This window comes from Macrotis lagotis, chromosome 4 (genome assembly GCF_037893015.1).
Source record: "Macrotis lagotis isolate mMagLag1 chromosome 4, bilby.v1.9.chrom.fasta, whole genome shotgun sequence".
Lineage (NCBI taxonomy): Eukaryota > Metazoa > Chordata > Mammalia > Peramelemorphia > Peramelidae > Macrotis > Macrotis lagotis.
The window spans coordinates 76965217-76984624 of NC_133661.1; the positions used below are offsets into that span (position 1 = coordinate 76965217).

Here is a 19408-nt window from a genome sequence, read left to right on the forward strand (position 1 = left end):
CCGCGGACGGGGCCCGGCCCCAGGGGTCCTGCCCCCGCCGCGGGGGAGGCCCCGGGCCGCCCCTCCGCCCGCGCCCCCCGGCCCCCGCCCCTCCGCTCGCCGGGCCCCGCTGCCCCCCGAAGGTGACGAGGCGCGGCTGCGGGGGCGCCCCCCGCCCCGAGGCCGCGCCGCTCCCGCCCCGGCCCGGCCCGGCCGCCGCCGCCGCCGCCGCAATCCCGGCTCCTAAATCAGCGCGGGGAGGCGGCCCCCGCCCCCCTCCGCCGGGCCCCCTCCCCGAGCCCCCTCTGCCGCCATTGGCCGAGGCCCCCCCCGCGCCCCCCGCTCCCCACCCCCCGGCTCTGCGGCCATTGGCTGCCCGTCTCCGCCAGCCTTTACATAAGCCCGGGCGCGCTCGAGTGGAGTTGTATAAAGCGGAGCGGCGGCGGCCGGGGCTGGAGGCGAGCCCGGGGCCGGGACGGGAGCCGGGAGCAGCGAGCGGCCGCCTGTGCCCGCCACCGTCGCCCCCAGGCTGCCGGGCCGGAGGGGGCACTGACCATGGCGCCCGGCGCGGACGGCCCCGTAAGTAGCCGGCGGGCCCGCGGGCCCTCTCCCCCCACCCCTTGGGAGGGAGAAAGTTTCTCCCATCCCTTCACCCTTCCCGCCCCCCGGCGATCCCCCAAGCTGGGCAGCAGGGACGGTAGCTGGGGGGGGGGGGGGCGGAGGAGGAGGAGGAGGAGGAGGAGGAGGAGGAGGAGGCGGCGGCGGCGTCCCCCTCTCCCAACTTGAGAAGGGCGCGGGGGTCTTGAACCCTTATTTCTTGGCTAGAGACAAGCCGTGCGGGGGGGGGGGGGTGGGAGGGGAAGCCCCCCGGAGAAAGGGGCAGCTCCGGAATGGGGAGAAAGGCAAGGAGAAGAGAGGTGATGAGACGGGGACGGATTCGGAGGGAAGGTGAGGGGGGATTGTTGGAGGTCAGATGCCTGGGGAGGGGGAGCTGCCGGGGAGGGGAGCGGGCGAGGAGGACCGAGCCGGGGGGTCGGGGAGTGAGTGATCAGGGCGGGCTCGTCCCCTGCTCTGGAAGCCCGAGGCTCTGCCCAGGATGTCTCCAGTCCCTGGCGTCCCCCCCGCCCCGCGCCCCCTCCCCCACGGGGGGCTGGAGCCCTCCCTTGGGAAGCCACGCTCCCTCAGGCTCGGAGCTGGGTGATGTACGGCCGCTGAGCCCCAGCTTCCACAGTGTTGCTGCACGAGCTCCCCCAGCCAGGCTCTTCTGCTTGGACTGAGGTGTGGTCTAGCTGAGCCTGCCTCTGCCGAGCCAGATGACTGGCTTACTACAGGAAACTAAGTTGCCTCTCCGGGGGGGGGGGGGGGGGGGGGGGGGCTGAGTGCAGGGGGTGGGGACAAAGAAGCTGGATTTTGGGGGCATGCCCGGCAATGCAGAGGACTCCCTGGGCTGGGGATGAGTTGAAGAGTCCTGGAAGAGTCCTCTTTCTGCAGAGCACAACTCAGGAATCCTAAGTCATCGCCCCCTGGATGGGATCCTGCCAGTAGTGATCAGGAGCTCCTGGCAGACCTGGGGGGGGGGGGGGGTGCAGAAGAGACTCAGGTATCCAAGGTGTAAATGGCCATATAACCCGAACTCATAGATTTTGATGGCCCTAGTATCTATCTCCCCTCTGGCAATGCGGGGATCCCAAATCTTAAGCAAGGAAAGATCCAGAAGCTTGGGGATGAATATGGGGGAAGGCATGTTCTTGAGTCCTAATTGAGGTTTCTTTTGGGCCAAGCTGCAAGACTTCCAGAACTGGAGCCAGGCCCAAAGGGAACTAAAAGGGAAGATGAGGGACTAGTCACTTGGCAGAACAATGTCTGGGAAAAAAAGAAGAGACATCATTGGGAGACCTGGCACTGGATGCCATGATGGGTTAGGACCAGGGCTGGTAAATCCTTAATTAAACCTGATATAAGGAACAACATTGCTATATACACCAATCTTTGGAGAGGATGGAAGGCTGGCATCATCCAGTCATTTCCAACATGGCTCTCAAGGGAGAGTTAATCTCTTTTCTTAGTAAAGAAAATCTCTTTTTTTCAAACAACAGGTTCTAAAATGAGTCGATCAAGGCAGCAGAGAGGAAATAGCGACTTCATCCCTAAGATGTACCCAATTTCATTACCACCAGTTGAAAATCAGGAACTTTGGGGGGAAGGTTCACACCTGTAATAGAAGAAGAAGGGTTGCCTGCTCTGAATTTTTACTGAAACTCAATCATAACTTGCTTTTGAATATATCTTATTGCTTTTGCCCTAACCCTGGACATTGACGGTTGTCATATGTTCTTAGTATGGCTATTTCAGTCTGGAGGCCGAGTGAGTACGCCCTCTATACTCCCCCAAAACTAACTCTATCATCCTTGAACCTGCAAGTTGACACCTTCCTGTTCTGTTTCCCAGGACTATCACACTACTGGGAATTAGTGCAGCTAAATCCCTGCTTAATTGGGGTTCTCTTACTGTCTACATCTAGGTTGTACCTGATGTTTATTTTTGGGGACTGATGTTTGATTGTGAAGATCAGGGAGACTATCCCTGGGGCATGCCTTTAAAGAGATAATGTGGTATAACAAAAAGAACAATGGACTGAGAGTCAGAAAACCCAGAAGCAAATCCTGCCCATGCTCCCTCTATCCCATCTAGGGTTTATCAGCTAGTGATCTTGAGCAAATCCCTTAACCTCTCTGACCCCCTGTTTCTTCATGTGTACAACAGGGGAAAGAATACCTTAGAACTCATTCAGATGATGTGCTCTATGTTAAATGCTATGTAAAATGATATCTATCATTTATTGTTATTGACTATGCGGCCTGACTGTCTTGGTATTTTTAAGGTGAGAGTTCCAATATTGTTTTTTCTTCCACTAACTTTTCAGAAGACAAGCCATCGGATCTAACATATATACATACACACACACACACACACACACACACACACACACACCTACATACATACCTGTGGAGAGACAGCGTATCATAATGAAGAGCTCCCTGGATCTAGAATCCAGTGGGATTTCAAATCCTGGCTTCCAACTCGCTGGCATTGTGGCCATGGACAGCCTCTCTGGCATGTAGCAGGTGTTTAAATACTTTTTGATTGATTGAAGATCTATTTCCTTATCTGTAGAAGGGGGATGAGCCCATTTATACTAGCTACTGTTAAAGAATTGTAGTGAGGCATGTGCTTTGTAAATCCTTTAAACATGAAATAAATGTAGGTTATTTTCAGTGAAGGTAGAGCTCCCTTAGGTTCAGTGTGGGCCAGGCAACTTGAGGGAGCCCGGACCCTCAAGGGCAATTGACTTCTACTATTTCTTTCCTTTCCCCGCAAAGGTAATGGTGACTTATGACTTCTCCATTCTTTCTCTTATTCATTGTACTCACAAGTGACCACATGCACCCTGAACCTTGCTAAATGGTGGTTTCGTGTATGATGAGACAGATGTGGGGAGTGCCCTACCATCACCATTCTGCAAAAGATGCAGAAACTGTATTGACTCAGCTCTGCCCCCTTGCTGTGATCATTCCTTTGTGTTCAATGGGACTCCAGATTTTTCCTTTTTTAACTAGTCAAGAGCAGGAGACACATCTTTCTTCAGTATTCCAAACATAGCCAGAATTCAGTAAAGATGAACAGAGTTTGATGATGTTTTTGTTTAGTTGGAGAAAGGAGCACTTCCTGCACCCCCATGCTTTGATTACGTAAATTGAATGAGGGACTATTCCCATAACTCATACAGAAGATCCTATTTGTGCCTTTATGTGCTTTTCATAGGATCATAGATTTAGAGCTAGAGAGGGTCATAGGATTTGTCTAATTCAGCATCCTCTTTTTAGAATAAAAGAAACCAAGGCCCTAAATTTATAAGTAATTGGTCCAAGGTCATACAGGAAAGTAGTAAATAGCAGAACCAGTAGTCAAACCCATGACTTCCAACTCCTGATCTTGTGCTTTCTCATTGCATCTTTTCTCTCTATCCTTGGTTGTTTCTTTTTTCCATCTTTCAAATTGTCTCAATTCATTTTTGAGAAAAGTCTTTGGTGGACAAACAATTTGTCCTCTTCTCCCCCTAAGTATTTGGACAAAAATAGGAAATGTCTTACCCTTTCCTTAATATTGGTCTGTCTGAGATCAGTCTAAGAGAATTCTTCCCCAACTCTTGAATAGAGAGGTCTGCTGAAATAGGAAGGAACCCACTGAGAGATGTCTTGTGGGTTCCACAGGACAATGTCAGTCGGAAGATAGCATGTTAATAGAATTTTCCTAGAAATGTAATTCCTTTAAAGATGGGGGGTGGGGGCAATAACTGCCGACCCTTGCCAGTTTAACCCATTCCTTACCACTGTTGTGCTTATTGTTAGAATGACCTAATGTTTCCTGTTTCCATTTTGTAAATTATGCCATCCAACCTAAGCTGCGGTTAACTGGGGGAAAAAATATTCTGTATGGCTTATGGGAAGCAGCGTGGACAACTGTGAACCATGCAACAAACCATTGGTTCCTCTTGGTTTGATCCTTCAATAAATAAGGAAACAAAATGGAGATATTGTCTATCCTTCAAGAGCTTATAGTCTTTTTTGTGAAATAAGACAAGTTCAATACAAGATAGGTTAGGAAAGAGCAAAAAGTACCCAGTACTATGACATTTTGGGGAAGAAGAGATTCCTGACTGAATGGGTCTGAGTAAGCTTCAGGGATGCTCTACCTACCTAGTGCAGATGCCCTTGAAGAATGAAACACATAGAACAATCCATGAGAAAGGGACAGTGTGAGCAAAGTCGAAGAATCAGGAAATCACAGAGCATGTTAGGACAATGTATATTTGTAATCCAGTTTCAGGAAAGGGAAAGAGTAGAATTATAGAATGTTAGCTCTAGGGGGAATTTTAGAGGTCATTTATTCCAATCTCATTTTATACATCAAGAAACTGAGAGAGGGGGCAGCTAGGTGGTGCTACGAACTGGCCCTGGAGTCAGGAGGTCCTGAGTTCAAATCTGTCCTCAGACACTTAATAATTGTGCAAGTCACTTAACCCCACTGCCTTACCAAAAAACAACAACAAAGAAATGGAGAGAGATCACAGAGGTCAAGTGGCTTATCCAAGGTCACACGACTAGTCAATGACTGGATAATGAAGGAAAGGTTGATCATAAAGTGCTTTAAATACCAGATGAAGGAATTTGGAGTATTCAGTAGGGAGCCACTAAAAGTTTTAGAGCAGAAGAAAGATAGGGTCAGAGCTGTTTGCTTTTAGGATTAGAAGAAGAATAATTTTTCAGAACTTGAAGGATAATGATGAATCCTTTCAAGATGTAACTAGAGTCTTGACTTAAAATGTGGCAGTAAGAATTGAGCTACTGCAGAGGGAATCTCACAAAATGCAGATTTCCTCTGGATTGCCCTAAGGTCCTTTGTCAAGATTGAGGACACTCTCCTTCCTTCTTACTTCTGGGCATTGTCTCAGTGAAAGTGTGACCTGGAAAAGACCTAGCTTTAAAAAAATCAAGATCTCCCATGGCATCCAGGGTCAATTCCAGTTGTCCTGATCTATATGGCTCTGAAGGAGAAACTGAGGCTGATAACTTTTCCCAAGCACCACCCCCCCCCACAGAAATCCAGTTCATGTGCTTGTCTTGGCATCATCTCCCTGATTCTTCTTCATGAACAAAGGACAAACAACAGCAACTGCTTCTACTGGAAGGGAAATAAGAACTCTCTAATCTCAGCATCTGAAATGAACAGCTCTTGTTTTGCCTTTACATCCTCTTTATCCTAGCTAGGGATTTATGTTATGAGTATGGGAGTTAAGGTTTCTTGGCATACCTGAAGGTTGCTAATGTAAACTCTTAGCCTTCTTAGCAGATTCTAAGGTTAGAAAACAGAGCCAGGGTTATCCTTTACTTTAATTCAAAGTGGGGCTTAGGAAGCATATGACTAGGGATATTCCCAGGGGTCCTCAGCCATAATGACATTATAAAGAATCTAGGCCTGCATTCTCAAATTTTGACCTAAGAGATAAGTGATGACTTGATGTGTAACCTGGGAAAATAGAATTTTGGTATTGAGATTTTGAGGTTATATTTTTTCATCAAACCTGAAGTTTCATAAGGGACCATCAGTTTCTCCACAAATGGGGCTACCTCACAGTGATGCCATTCTTTGTGGACTCACTGCTGTTTTCACCTGGGCAAGTTACTCAATCTCTATTTGTCTCAGTTTCCTCAAACATAATATGGAGATAATAACCATACCTACCTCCCAAGATTGTTCCGAGAATCAAATGAGAAAATATTTCTAAAACTGTCAGCAGAATGACACTTTAAAAATGCTCCCTCCCTTCTTTCCTTTCTTCCTTCCTTCCTTCCTCCTTTTTTTTCCTTCTTCCCAACAGGTAAAGCCAGAAGTCTAAGAATATGAATAGTGGTCTCTACTTGTATTTAAACTTTAGAATTCATATGGACACTGAGCTGTAACTGGGTTAAGCCAATTTGGAATTAGCTTGAGGTGCCAATTGTGCTTGAGTCTCTTTTGCAGCTAGAAACAACTGGGGTTAACAAGGATAATTAGTTAAAACCTGAAGCTACTGGTGAACTTCCTCCCTTACCCCTTACTGTTACACCCCAGATAATCTTTTTCTTGTTGTACCTTCCCTAAACCTCCTCGAGGAAAGCTCTTTAGCAGAATCTTCAAAGTTTCCCAAGGTCTTTACCCAAAGGGATTGGAATTTCAAGGTTACTGTACCCACTCTCCAGCAGCTACGTTCCACAGTGGATAGTGCCAGACATGGAATCCGGAAGACATCTTCCTGAGTTCAAATATGATTTCATATACTCACTGTGTGAGCCCGGGCAAGTCACTTTACCCTATTTGCCTCAATTTCTTTATCTGTAAAATGATCTGGAGAAGGAAATGGCAGACCATTCTAGTACCTTTGCCAAGAAAATCCCAAATGGTATCATGAAGAGTTGGACATTATTGAAATTGATTTAATAAGAACAACATCTCTCTCTCCAACTGAATTTGTCTTTAAAAATAGATTCAACTGTTTTGTGCTGCTTGCCCCAAGCACAAAAACTAGAAGTTATGGCTCTATGTGGAAGGGGCATTCACTAGGGCTCCTTAATCTCTCAACCATGTTCACTCCTGGAATTTTCATTGTGAGTATAGCCTTCCTTTGAAAGTGAAATTTTATAGTTATAACTCAGGTTGTGATGGATGTCGTTGAACTATTGATTCTTAGGGAAGGATCTTTCTGTTGAAAGAAGTCTTCCTAAGGGCACAATGATTTAAGAGTACTGACAGCATCTAGGCATTCTATGTCTCCTGATGGCTTTATGTGTCCAGCCAGTGGCCTTCTCATCCCATGAAGGGTCTTATTGGTTGTATAGGGGATATAGATAGGTCCAGATACTTTTCTATGGAAAAACATTATCAGTCACTACTACTGAGGTCATAAACACTGATGCATACATAAAATGAGAAGTCTATGTATAAATGGGAGGCTGTATCAAGTATAACTTTTTTTAAAATAGGGGGTGAAATAAATTGGAAATGAAAGAGTAAGTGGTGAAAAGATGTGACCTAGAGACATGATCTTTTCTCTACCTAAGTGGGGGTAAGGAGAAGAGGGATGGTATTGTATGCCATTGTTTCTTGTAGGACAGTTTCCCACCCGAGCATTCTCTGGCTCTGGAGTAAATTTTCCCATTATGGCTCTGGGCCTACAGAAGGACATCCAAATGGTTTTACTAACAGCAGTCTGGAGGGTTCTATTCCTGTCTTTGCCACTGAATCATTGTATGTAATCTTAGGCAAATCATTTCTCCCCATCAGGCTCCTGTTTCTTTGTATAGTGTATCTACTCTCTGCTTTGCTTGGCTGTGGGTGTCTTCATGCTGATGGTCAAAGAATAAATATAGTTGATGTTTCTAATAAGAAAAGTCAAAAGATTTGTCCTTCAGAAACCCTAAGTAGACACCTTTTTTATATACATAAGGGATTTTTTCCTTGAAAGAAATCATGTTGACTTCATAAGAAGTAAAGCATTTCATTCTTGGAGATATTCCAGTTCCTTGGCCCTGCATGTTGGTTCCAACCCAGGAAATTTGATCAACATCCGGAGGAGAAAGTGATAGCTACACCGATGACAAATGACTGGATTTGTCCCCACTGAGAAAGGGAGATGGCAACTCCTTCATCCTCTACCTCCTCAGCCATCTCTGTAAGAGAGACAGTCTTGCATGGAACTTCAGTGAAGAATGGGGAAGGGAGTTATTAATTAGTAAAAACCTTGTTTACTGAACAGGCGTATTCTTAAAGATCTCTTTCAAGGGACATTTTGACATATTACTTTAATTAGCCTCAGAAGAATCCTAAGTGTAGAGAGTATAAAATGACCCTTCCTGTTGTTTCCAGTTACTGTTATCTTTGTTTGCTCTTGACAAGCATGGTGACAAGGTCAGAGGAATCTGTCACAGAGCTGGGATGGTGCAGCCTATTGGCTGTAGGTGGGACTGCAAGAGAATTCTAATAATCACATTTGGATGGTGATTTACCATTACAAAGTATATTCCATCCACCACACTGACTTCATCATAATAAGTATATATCATAGTAAGTATATTTAGCCTTATTCTTTTCCCTTAATCCCATCTCTGTATTGTTGACTGCTTGGACCCATCCATTGGGATGCCTCAAACTCAACATATTCCCAAACTGACTCCTTGTCCTTCCCAACCTACTCTTTCTCCCAACTTCTCTACTTATATTGATTCTACTACCATCATCCTCTTTGTCACCAAGTTCAAAATTATTTTTTATTTATTCTTCCCTATTTATAAACCCCAGCATATAACGTTTGCCAATGAATTCTAACTCCACAATCCTTTGCATCTATTTCCTCCACTACACACACAAACACACAAATATATACATATACATACATATATACATACATATATATATATATATATATATATATAAACAGGAGATTCTAAGGACCTTGAAATAGTATTTTTATTTATTTATTTACACATTACTAAAATAGTCTTTAATAGTAAATATAATCCCCCTCCCTCCCCAATAGAAAAGCTTCATGAAATTTAAAGTGAGAGAAAAAGAAAAAAATTGTACTTCAGTCTGTATTCAGATATCATCAGCTTTGTCTTTGGAATGGATCTTATTCTTTATCATAAGTCCATCAGAAAAGGTGCTTCCTTATTTTTTTCTCTCAGTTGCTATTGCTAATTGTATTTCCCTCCACCTATTCCTTCCCACTTCCATTTATTCTATTCTCTCTCCTTTCACTTTGTCCCTTCTCAAAAGTGTATTATGGGGCAATGGAGTGGTGAAGCAGATAGAGCACCAACCCAGGAGTCAGGAGGACCAGAGTCCAAATCCTGCCCCAGACACCCAACAACCCAGCTGGGTGGTCCTGGGTAAGCCACCCAACCCCACCACTTTGCAAAAAGTGTGTTGTATCTGACTATTCTCTCCCATGATCTTCCACTCTTCTCTATCACCTACAGCCCCTTCCTCTTCCCCTCCCCCTATCCCTATTCTCCCATCCCCTTCCTCTCCTTTTTCCTCTAGGTTAAGATAGATTTCTATACCCTATTAAGTGTGTATGTTGTTTGAAATAGTATTTTAACTAACTCCATTTCCCACCTCTCCCAGTCTTCTCATAGCTGCCAAAATCTTCCTAATACAAAAGTCTGATTTGCCTTGACATTTTTCTGCTTTAAAAACAACATCAACAAACCTTCAGTAGCTCCCCATTGTCTTCAGGCTAAAATAAAATTTTCAACCTGACATGTGAGGTCTGTTGTGATCTGACTTTAACTTCCTGGTCTGATTTTTGCAATATTCTTTATGTACGGTATATTCTGGCCAAATGGAACTACTAGCTGTTCTCTGAGCTTGTCCTGTCCTTTTCTCCCTCTCTGTTATTACACAGGCTATTCCCCCTGGTTAGAATGCACTTTCCTTCCAATTCTTACTAAGAAATTCCTTTTCTTTCTTTAAAGCTCAACTTCTCTTTTCTCTATGGTTTCCCTTGATTTTTACCAGCCCTTCCAGTTGAAAGTGATCTCTCCTCAAATTTTCCAATAAAAATCTTTGTTTTGAACTGATCATTTACTGTTATTACATTCTAACTTAGATTGCACCTAATTGTTTTGAAATTATATATACTCTGGAGGCGAGTGGGTTGCTCAGAGGATAGAGTGTTGAGCTTGGAGTCAAGAAGACCTAAGTTCAAATCCAGTTTCAGACTCTTACTAGCTGGAAAAAGTTACTTAACTCTGTCTCAGCTCCCTCATCTGAAAAAAAATCTGGAGAAGGAAATGGCAAAACCATTCCAGTATCTTTGCCAAAAAACAACCCCACCAAACTCCATGGATAGCATTGGTGTACTATGGCCTATAGGATCATGGAGAGTCAGTCATGACTGAACAAATAACAACTACTATATATGCTCTAAAAATTATAAACTGCTTGAGGGTAGGGATTGTGTCACCGTTTTAATCTTTGTTTCTCAAGCTTTTAATACAGTATTTCCCACACAGTAGATAATAAATACTGCATTGAATCTGAGGTTCATGAAATTTGGAGCTGAGCAGAACCTTGGAGTTCATCCAGTCCAATGTTTTCATTTTACAGGTGAGGAAAGCCAGTGAGTTGAAGTGACTCGCCTGAAATCACATTACTGGTAATACTGGCATGTTGGCCAAGGAGATTTACCCACTATTTTTTAATTCCAGAGCAAGGAATTGTAACAGAAATTTATACTTCAAGATTTTAGGATTTAGAATTGAAAGAGAATTTAGAAATTATCAGTAAAATCCCATTCATTTTGTGTCTTCAAAGTAATTCACTTTATTTGATAACTACAAGTTACTATGCCTTCTAAACATGTGAGTAGTATGTTGCACCTATAATGTGCTTTTCCTTAATTAGGTTTTGGCTATTGATTAGTGTATTTGCTGTCTTCTACTGCCAAACTTGTGTAAGTTCAAGTGGTCAGGAATCATGTCTGCCCCCAAGAACTTAGAAGTTAGCTCTGCATATAATAGGTGCTCAATAAATGTTTGTTGAATTGAACCAGAGTTTAACTGAATTAGCTTATTTGCTGCTATAGCAATCCAACATTGTAGAGATGATATTAAAGATTATATCTATTTTATAGGTAAAAAAAAACTAAATGGGATGGGTAGGTTGGGAGCGACATCTTCTTATGGAAAGGGGACTAGTCCTGGAGTCAGAAGACCTGAGTTCCAATTCTATCCCTGATGCTAGAAGAACCAAAATATAGTACACTTCATTAGCAACAAGCCTCTTCTTTAAAAAAAGAACTATTATTAGTTTCATCAAGACCAAGATCCAAGGCAGTTCCGAAGGATTTATGATGAAAAAGGGCAGCTAGGTGGTGCAGTGGATAGAGTGCTAGAAATGGAGTCAGCAAGAATGGAGTTCAGATCTGACCCCTAGATACTTATTGGTTGTGGGGTCCTGGGGAATCACTTAAGCCTGTTTGCCTGAGTTTCTTCATCTGTAAAATGATTTGAAGTAGGAAATGGCAAACCATTCCATTCCAACTGAGGTCTTGAAGAGTAAAGAACAGTGTGTTACAAAATGCTATTTATCTCCAAAGAGAGAACTGGTGAACTCTGAGTGCAACAGATTGAAGCTTATTTTGTTCATCTCCCCCAAATAAATAATTAAATAAAGCAGAGTTAACAGCAAAAAAAGGTACAAAACCCACCTTTGGTCAGTAAAGAAGAATCTGGCACCTCTGACAGATTTCACCTTTCTTGGTCTGTTGATGGGATATAGGGCAATAGCTCAACTACCCCCCAAGTTCAGTTCTTTTCCAATGAGATTTCCAAAAATTGTATGCTTTTTTCCCTTCAGCCAGTCATCAAAGTAAAACCTATCTTCCAATCAACAGACTCTGCCTCTTATACTGGTTTCTTTATACTCTTCTCCTTTACAATTGGAATTTCCCAATATTTTCAATGCCTGCAATTAGAATCTCTTGGTGACCAGTGAACTCACCTTTCCCCTATGATGTAATACTTAAGAAATTCACCTTTTTGTCATCTAGGAACCCAGTAATCCTTATTTAGTCTTCCCATAGACTCTAAATAGTTCTTTGATTTGCCCTTTTGTCAGTTAACCTCAGACTCTAAAAACAGTCACATGCAAATGAGTTGAGGGACCACAATACCCTGCAGCTTCAGTTATTTCTCTGCCTGCAATAGATCCTCCCAGTACATTCATTTGAGTGTTAGTTTTCTTGCCAACCTTCTGAACAGTCCGTGTCACTTCTTCACATTTTCAGAAAATGTTTCTTTATACATAGATTTTTATCAGTTTTTCATGCACAAAAGTTCTTTTTCTGCCCCTTTCAACAACCAAAATGTTCACAAATGAAAATATATAAATATCTTATATTTCTAACATATGTGATTTTAGGCAATTCATTTAAACCTTCTGGGCCCAGTTTCCTCATAGAAATTTAACCTAGATTATATAGGTTGTGGGTTCCAAACTTGAACCCAGGTTTCTGGCTCTGAGTTCTTTCTACTGTACCACATAATCCACTCATTCCTAAATTAATCATGGAATCGGGGTTGCAGCAATTTCATTTATATTCATTATATTCACAGAATCACAGAATTTTCAACTTGGAAGAGATCTCAGTAGCCACCTAGTCTAACTTATCCATGAATGGAATTCTCACAATAACATACCTTTCAAACAGGCATATAACCTCTGCTTAAAGACTTTCCAGGGACAGGGAACTCACCCCCTCTGAGTCAGTTCATTCTACCCTTGTTCCTAAACACTAGGAGATTTTTCTTAACACCAAGCCCAAATGTGCCTCTTTGCAAATTCCACTTTTCTGATTCTGTTTTGAAGGGCCAAATGAACAAGCATTGATCCCTCTTTCTTATTATAACCCTTTAAAAACCTGAAGACATCTTTCTTACCATCCATGAGCTTTCTCCAGGCAAACACATCTCTACATCATCCATCCAATACTTATATGATTTGAATAAAGGACATTCACCATACTGGTTATCCTCTTCTGGATGCTTCCTCATTTTTAAATATCTTCCTTTTATGCAAACCAAAGCTTACTATCTTCAATTTTTAAAAGTTGTTTTATGTATTATATTTTTTCTCTCTAACGTTTTTTCCCATTTCAATTTGATTCTTCTTTCACAACATGATTAATGTAGATATGTTTTGAAATAGTTATACGTGTATAAACTATATTAGATTGTTTTCTCTCAGAAGGAGGAGGAGGGAAGGGAGGAAGGAAGAAAAATGTGAAGCTCAGAACCTTGAAAAAAAAAGTGATTGTTGAAAACTATCTTTGCATGTAGTTGAAAAAAAATAAAATATTTTAAAAATTTTCCTTTTAAATATCTTCCTTAAACTTTGGTACCCAGAACTCCAGATGGGATCTGACCAGGGCCAAGGACAAAGGGACTATCAACTCTTTGTTTCTGGAAGCCGAGCCCCATGATCCATTAGCATTTTTGGCTCCCACATAATATACCTGACTCATAATGAGCATGCAGTCCAGCCTTGAGCACTCTGCCTTATGCATGGCAGATACTTAATGAAGTTTGTTTAATTGAATTTTAGATCAAGACAAGACCTTAAAGAACTAGGCCAAATCTTTCATTTTGCATGTTGAAGAAACTGAAATGGACTCTAGTCCAAGATTCCATAGTAATTCAGCTTGGGTTAGAGCCCCCATACTTTTGACCTTGACCTCATTTCTGGGCTCTTTCAACTACACCACCTAGGCTTCTGGAAGTCATTCATTCGGTTTCTAATAATTTATTAAACATCTATTCTATGTGGAGTATTAACAAGATATCACTGGTGTGGGGTAAATTACTAAGATAAATAAGACCAATCTCCTGCCCTGGGGGGTGCATAGAAAAATCTGCATCCAAATTAGAATATAAGTACATAAGAAAATTACAAATAATATATAATGAGTTAAAATGAAGAGATCTCTCCTGTCTGGGATGATCAAGGAAGACTTCATTTAGGACACAGAATTTGAGGAGAATTGGGTTGGGTCCACTACTTCCTCATTGGCAAGCAGATAAATAGCAAGTATTTATTAAGTGCTTATTATGTACAAAGCACTATACAAAGTGTTGGGGATACAGATAGAAGCAAAAAGAAAGAGTTCTTACCCTCAAGTAGCTTCTAGTCTTATGGTGGTTGGCAACATATACAAGGAAGTTGATAAAGAGGAAGGGAATGGAGACAAAAATCAGTGGCAGAAGTAGAGGCAGAGCTGGGAGGGAATGAAGGATGCTTGCTTGGGCCCTCCCCAAAATGAAGACCCTGAAAGAAACTCACCAATAGCAGAAGGGGACCATTGGAGGGATATTCCAGGATTAGAAGGACCTAGATGTTGAGGGAAGTTCTGGTATGAAGAGGTGATTGAAGCATCTGTACTGCCACTCTTCATCTGGCTTAAATGTGGTGGTAGGGGAGGGATGATGAGAGATCAGCTCATTTTCAATTGAATCCTGTCATAGCTATAGGGAAATAGTAAGAGACTTGAGATTCACCTCTTTGATAGGTAGAAAAAGTGTCTGAGCTTCCTTTGACAGCTATATTAAACCAAAGGGCTGCTGAGTCAAGATATTATTCAAATGACATGCCTACATATCTCCCTGCTAAGACTTTTTGTGGAGTTGGCCTCTGGTGCTTTCTGGAAATGTGATGGTGTGGTCTACTGTAAATGGACTAAATGGAGGCACAGTTCACAAAAACTTTGAAACTGTTCTCCCTAGAATTAGAAACCATGTTAATAATCATATCTGAAGGTCTTTGCTCAGTCCTCATCCTTCTAAACCTATCTGATACATTAGACTTTAGTAACCAACATCTGTTCTTGGATGCTCTACTCTCTCTGGAGGGTAGACATTATCTCCTGATTCTTATCCTACCTGTTGGATGCTCTTTCTCCATCTCCATCTCCTTTACTGGCACATCATCCTTATCATTTCCCTTAACAGAAGGTTTTCTTCATTGTTTTGACTTAAATGTTTTCTTTCTTTCTTTATACTTTTCTTTGGTTACCCCATCAGCCCCTTTGAGTTTAATTATCATCTTTATGTAGATGACTCACAGATAGATATATTCAGTCATAGTCTCTCTTCTGAGCTTCAGTTCGACATGACCAGTTGTAAACTGGATATCTCAGAAATCTCTCAAACTCATGACCAAAACTGAAATCATTTTGTTTCCCTCCAAGCCTTTCCCTCTAAACTATCCTGATTTTTTTGAGGGTAGCACTATGCTGACAATCTCTCTTGGCAACTTCCTTGACTCTTCACTTTCCCTTACTCCACATATCCAATCAGTGGCCATATTTTGTTTCTATGTCTTGCAAGTGTCCAGTTCTTTCTATTCATATAGTTACAGTTTTACGCCTTCATCCCTTCTTGTTTAAAGTGTGGCAAGTCTCTCTCTCTCCCTTCTCCAATAAATTCTCCACAATGCTGTCAAAGTGATTTGTCTTAAGCATAGATCTTACCATGTTACTCCCCTACTTAGACAATTCCATTAGTTCCCTGTTGTACCTAGAATCATATATAAACACCTCTGATTAGCTTATAAAGCCCTTCATAACCTGGCACTGATCTATCTTCAACCTCACTGGATATTATTCTTCCTTCTATACTCTGAAGTCCAATCAAATTGGTTTCATTGTTCCTCACATACAACACTCCATTTCCCATACCCTGTCTTCTAACCACTACCACCACCTCATAGAAACTCTCTAGTCTTCAAGATGCTGCTTAAGTCCTACCTTCTACATCTGTGGTATCAAACTCAAATAGTAACTGGGCCTTAAGATCTCTACAGGTTACGTGTTGACTTAGAAAATCACATATTAACATTATTTGTGTTTTGTTACATTTTTATTTATTTTATTAAATATTTATCAATTAAATTTTATTAAATATTTACCAATTTCATTTTAATTTTTCTAGCCTACTGGGGAGTATTGCAGGCAGCCTTATTGCCTGGTGTGTTTGATATCTCTGTTCTATATGAATCATGACCCTTTCCCTACACACAGAATTGCTAGTACCCTTTCTTCTGAACTACTTTGTATTTAAGTTATCTTGTATTTAATACAAAATACCATACACACACAGACACACACACACACACACACACACACACACACACATTGTCTCCCATGTTAGGATGTAATTTCCTTGTGAACAGGGATTGTTCCATTCTTTGAACTTATATCCACAGTATAGGCACAAGATAGGTACTTAGAAATGCTTATTGGTTACTTGATAATTTTCTCTTTTTCTTTCTCTTACCACCCCCACTTTCTTAAACCCCTCCCCTCAAGTTTTCTAATATTTCTTTTCTCTGGCTTCTAGGACTTCCACCCAAACTGGATTGAGCATTTTTATATTAGATTTTTTTCATCTTATCATTACATACAAGGAAATTGAGACCCAGAGAAAAGAAAGGCTTTATGCAATAGGTCAGTGGACCCTCTTGGCATCTGTAGATTTCATATTCTTTCTTCTCTCATCCCTTTCCCATCTTAAGTTGAATACCCATTTTCTTCTTATACTTTCCAAGTTAGTGTTTCTTTATAGTCATGCAGTCCCCATCAAATTCTTTGATGGTTGCATTAATGTCTTCTATGTAGGGATTCCCTCCATAAGTAGAGATCCTACACCTCCAAACCTTGTCTTGTATCATTTCTTTCCATGTCTTCCTATTATTCCTTCTATAGTATCAAACATCTTCTTCTGGGTCTTCCAATATTCAGTGGAGGCAGTTCAGTTTTTGCCATGGTCTATCATCTTGCTCTTTGTTGGTTGGAGATTATGAGTCTTGAGCATTAACAATTAAATTAATGTTTGTAGATAGTCTAAATACCATGTAATTCATAGCATCTTCTTGGCATCCATGGGCACTCCACCAATAAATTCACAACTATTTGAGCCCCAGTCTCAAGTATCTCTATTCCTGGGCCCTAAGTAGGAATTGGTTCATAGATTTTGGAAAGGACCTTAGCCCGACCTTTGTCATTTTAACAATGAGTCTCAGAGAAGGTATATTACACTCAGGTCTTTTACTTCCAAATCTAGTGTTCTTTTGGGCTGAGAATATTTTTTTCATCTTACCTATATCTAATGCCTCTTGGCAGCTTCTGTATTCTGCCTTTCCATTCTCACAACCCTCCCGGAAAGATAACTATGTGGGTGGACCTAGCTTTCAGCAAGGAGGATAAAATAACATTTTGGACTTGTATGCAATCTCTATTTCAGAGTTTGGGCAACTGAGTTGTAAGAGAGTAAGTTTCCCCCAGGGTGTGTGAAAAATCTGTAGTGGAAGCAAGCCAAATAGCCAAAATGGGGAATAGAGTAATATAGAGATGCCATTTGCCAGATACACTCAAATTTTTATAAACTGATCATTTAAAATGCACCAGGAGATTTTGCTAAAGGTATCTACTCATGAATCTTTTGGTAAAGTAATGAATCACTCTCTTGTTTATATTTTGTGTAAATCAAAGTCCATAAATATTTGTTGAATGTAAATTGTAGTCAACAGTTGGACTGGGAAAACTCTTGGTAACAAGCAATCTTGCATTTTTCCTTTTTTCTGGGACCCAATGAAAGTTCCATGCCCTCTATGGTTTACTTTTTCAGATGTCATCTGGTCTATGATATCTGCCCCAAAATGAACAACTAGAATTACTGAACCACTTCCAAAAATTATTGGAAGATCCAGAAGTTTTAATTGATTCTATGAAAGTTCAGTTCAATTCAACTGGGTTTTGTGAATTGCCTATTAAGTCCAGGGCACTGTGCTAAAGGATGCAAACTCAAAGAAAAAAGCAAGTCAATCTCTGTCCTTTGGGAGCTTACATGATATTGGACAGAATGATGTGAAAAGTTAACTCCATAGAGCAAATGTTAGAAAAGGGTGAGTGAAAGCGGGAAAGGATTCAATTTCATGTAAGAGTTAGATCTACAAGGAATACTAGAGATCACCCAACTCAACTCTCTTGTTTTACAGATGAGGAAACTGAGGTTCAGGGAGCTAAAGTGACTTAAATAATAACACATGAGTAATAAGTAGCAGAGTCAGGATTGGAACTCAGGTCTTCTGACTCTTAAAACCAGTGATCTGCCCACTGATAATGTTCCAATATCGATTGTTAGTGAGATCTTACCATAGAACAGAAGGTTGTATCTAATGACAAATTCAAAGACTTTGATGACTGATTGGATATAGGAAATAAAGGAAAAGGAAGAGTAAAGATTTAAGACTGAGTTATAGGGTAAAAGAGTGGTAAAGTTAGCAGAGGTGGGAAAGTTGGGGACTGGCTTGGGGAAAAGATGATTTCTCTGCAGACCAGCTATTCTCAAAGTGTGATCTGGGAACTCCTGGGAACCTCTGAGACCCTTTTTGAGGATCTGTAAGGCCAAAAAAATTTTCTTAATAATACTAAAAATATGTTTAATATGGTAATATCAATTATATAATCCACAAAATCAAAAGTTCTTTGTGCAATCCTTAATCATTTGTAAGAGTATAAAGTGTTCTGACACCAGAATGTTTGTAAACTGCTGCTTTAGACTATGTTGAATTGCAAGTGATGATAGAACATTGAGATGGATATGTACAGCAGGTGATTAGAAATGCAGATCTTGATGTCAGTAAAAAGGCAATAGAATTCGAAATTTATTAAGGGCCAATAGGGAGCTCCTGAATTTTTGAGTAGAAGACATGACTGGTTCTTATGCTTTAAAAATATTATTTTGGAAATGGCATCAGTGATGGATTAGAGTCAAATTGGATGGAGATCTGTTATTGAGTGCCCCAGGGATATGTTCTTAGTCTTGTGTAATTCAGCATTTTTATCAATGACTTGTGAAAAAGGCATACTTTCAAATTTCCAGTTGGACACTGTGCTAGGAGGGATAGTTAATATGTAGGATTACAATTACTAAAGAGATCTCACCAGGCTAGATTGATGGGCCAAATCTAATAAAGTTACATTTAATAGGGATAAATGTAAAACTTTGAACTTGCAAAGTTGATTCTTTGGAACAAAAGTAAAGGACTGGGGAGAGGGGAGAACCTGACTATGAAGTAGTTCATATGTTAAAAATCTGAGGATTTTAGTGAATCCAAACTAGAGGAAGAGTTGCCAGTAAGAGATTAAAAAAAAAGTCTATTAGATCCCAGGCTACATGGAGACTGTGTAGAGGGAAGGGATTGTCAACCACATCTTTTTGTATCTCTTGGGCTTAGCACAGTGTTCCGCATACAGTAGGTGCTTAATAAATGC

The 19408-nt window shown here is 41.2% G+C and overlaps 1 protein-coding gene across 1 annotated transcript in view; it reads left to right on the forward strand.

Moving 5' to 3' along the window:
- The first annotated feature begins 477 nt into the window (after positions 1–477).
- The window catches only part of LOC141519920 (cartilage acidic protein 1-like), a 40685-nt gene continuing 21754 nt past the window's right edge, over positions 478–19408 (forward strand). Inside the window, exon 1 of the mRNA XM_074231875.1 lies at positions 478–558. Within this exon, the coding sequence (XP_074087976.1) occupies positions 535–558 (24 nt within the window). The 5' untranslated portion in view covers positions 478–534. The remainder of the gene's footprint in view (positions 559–19408) is intronic.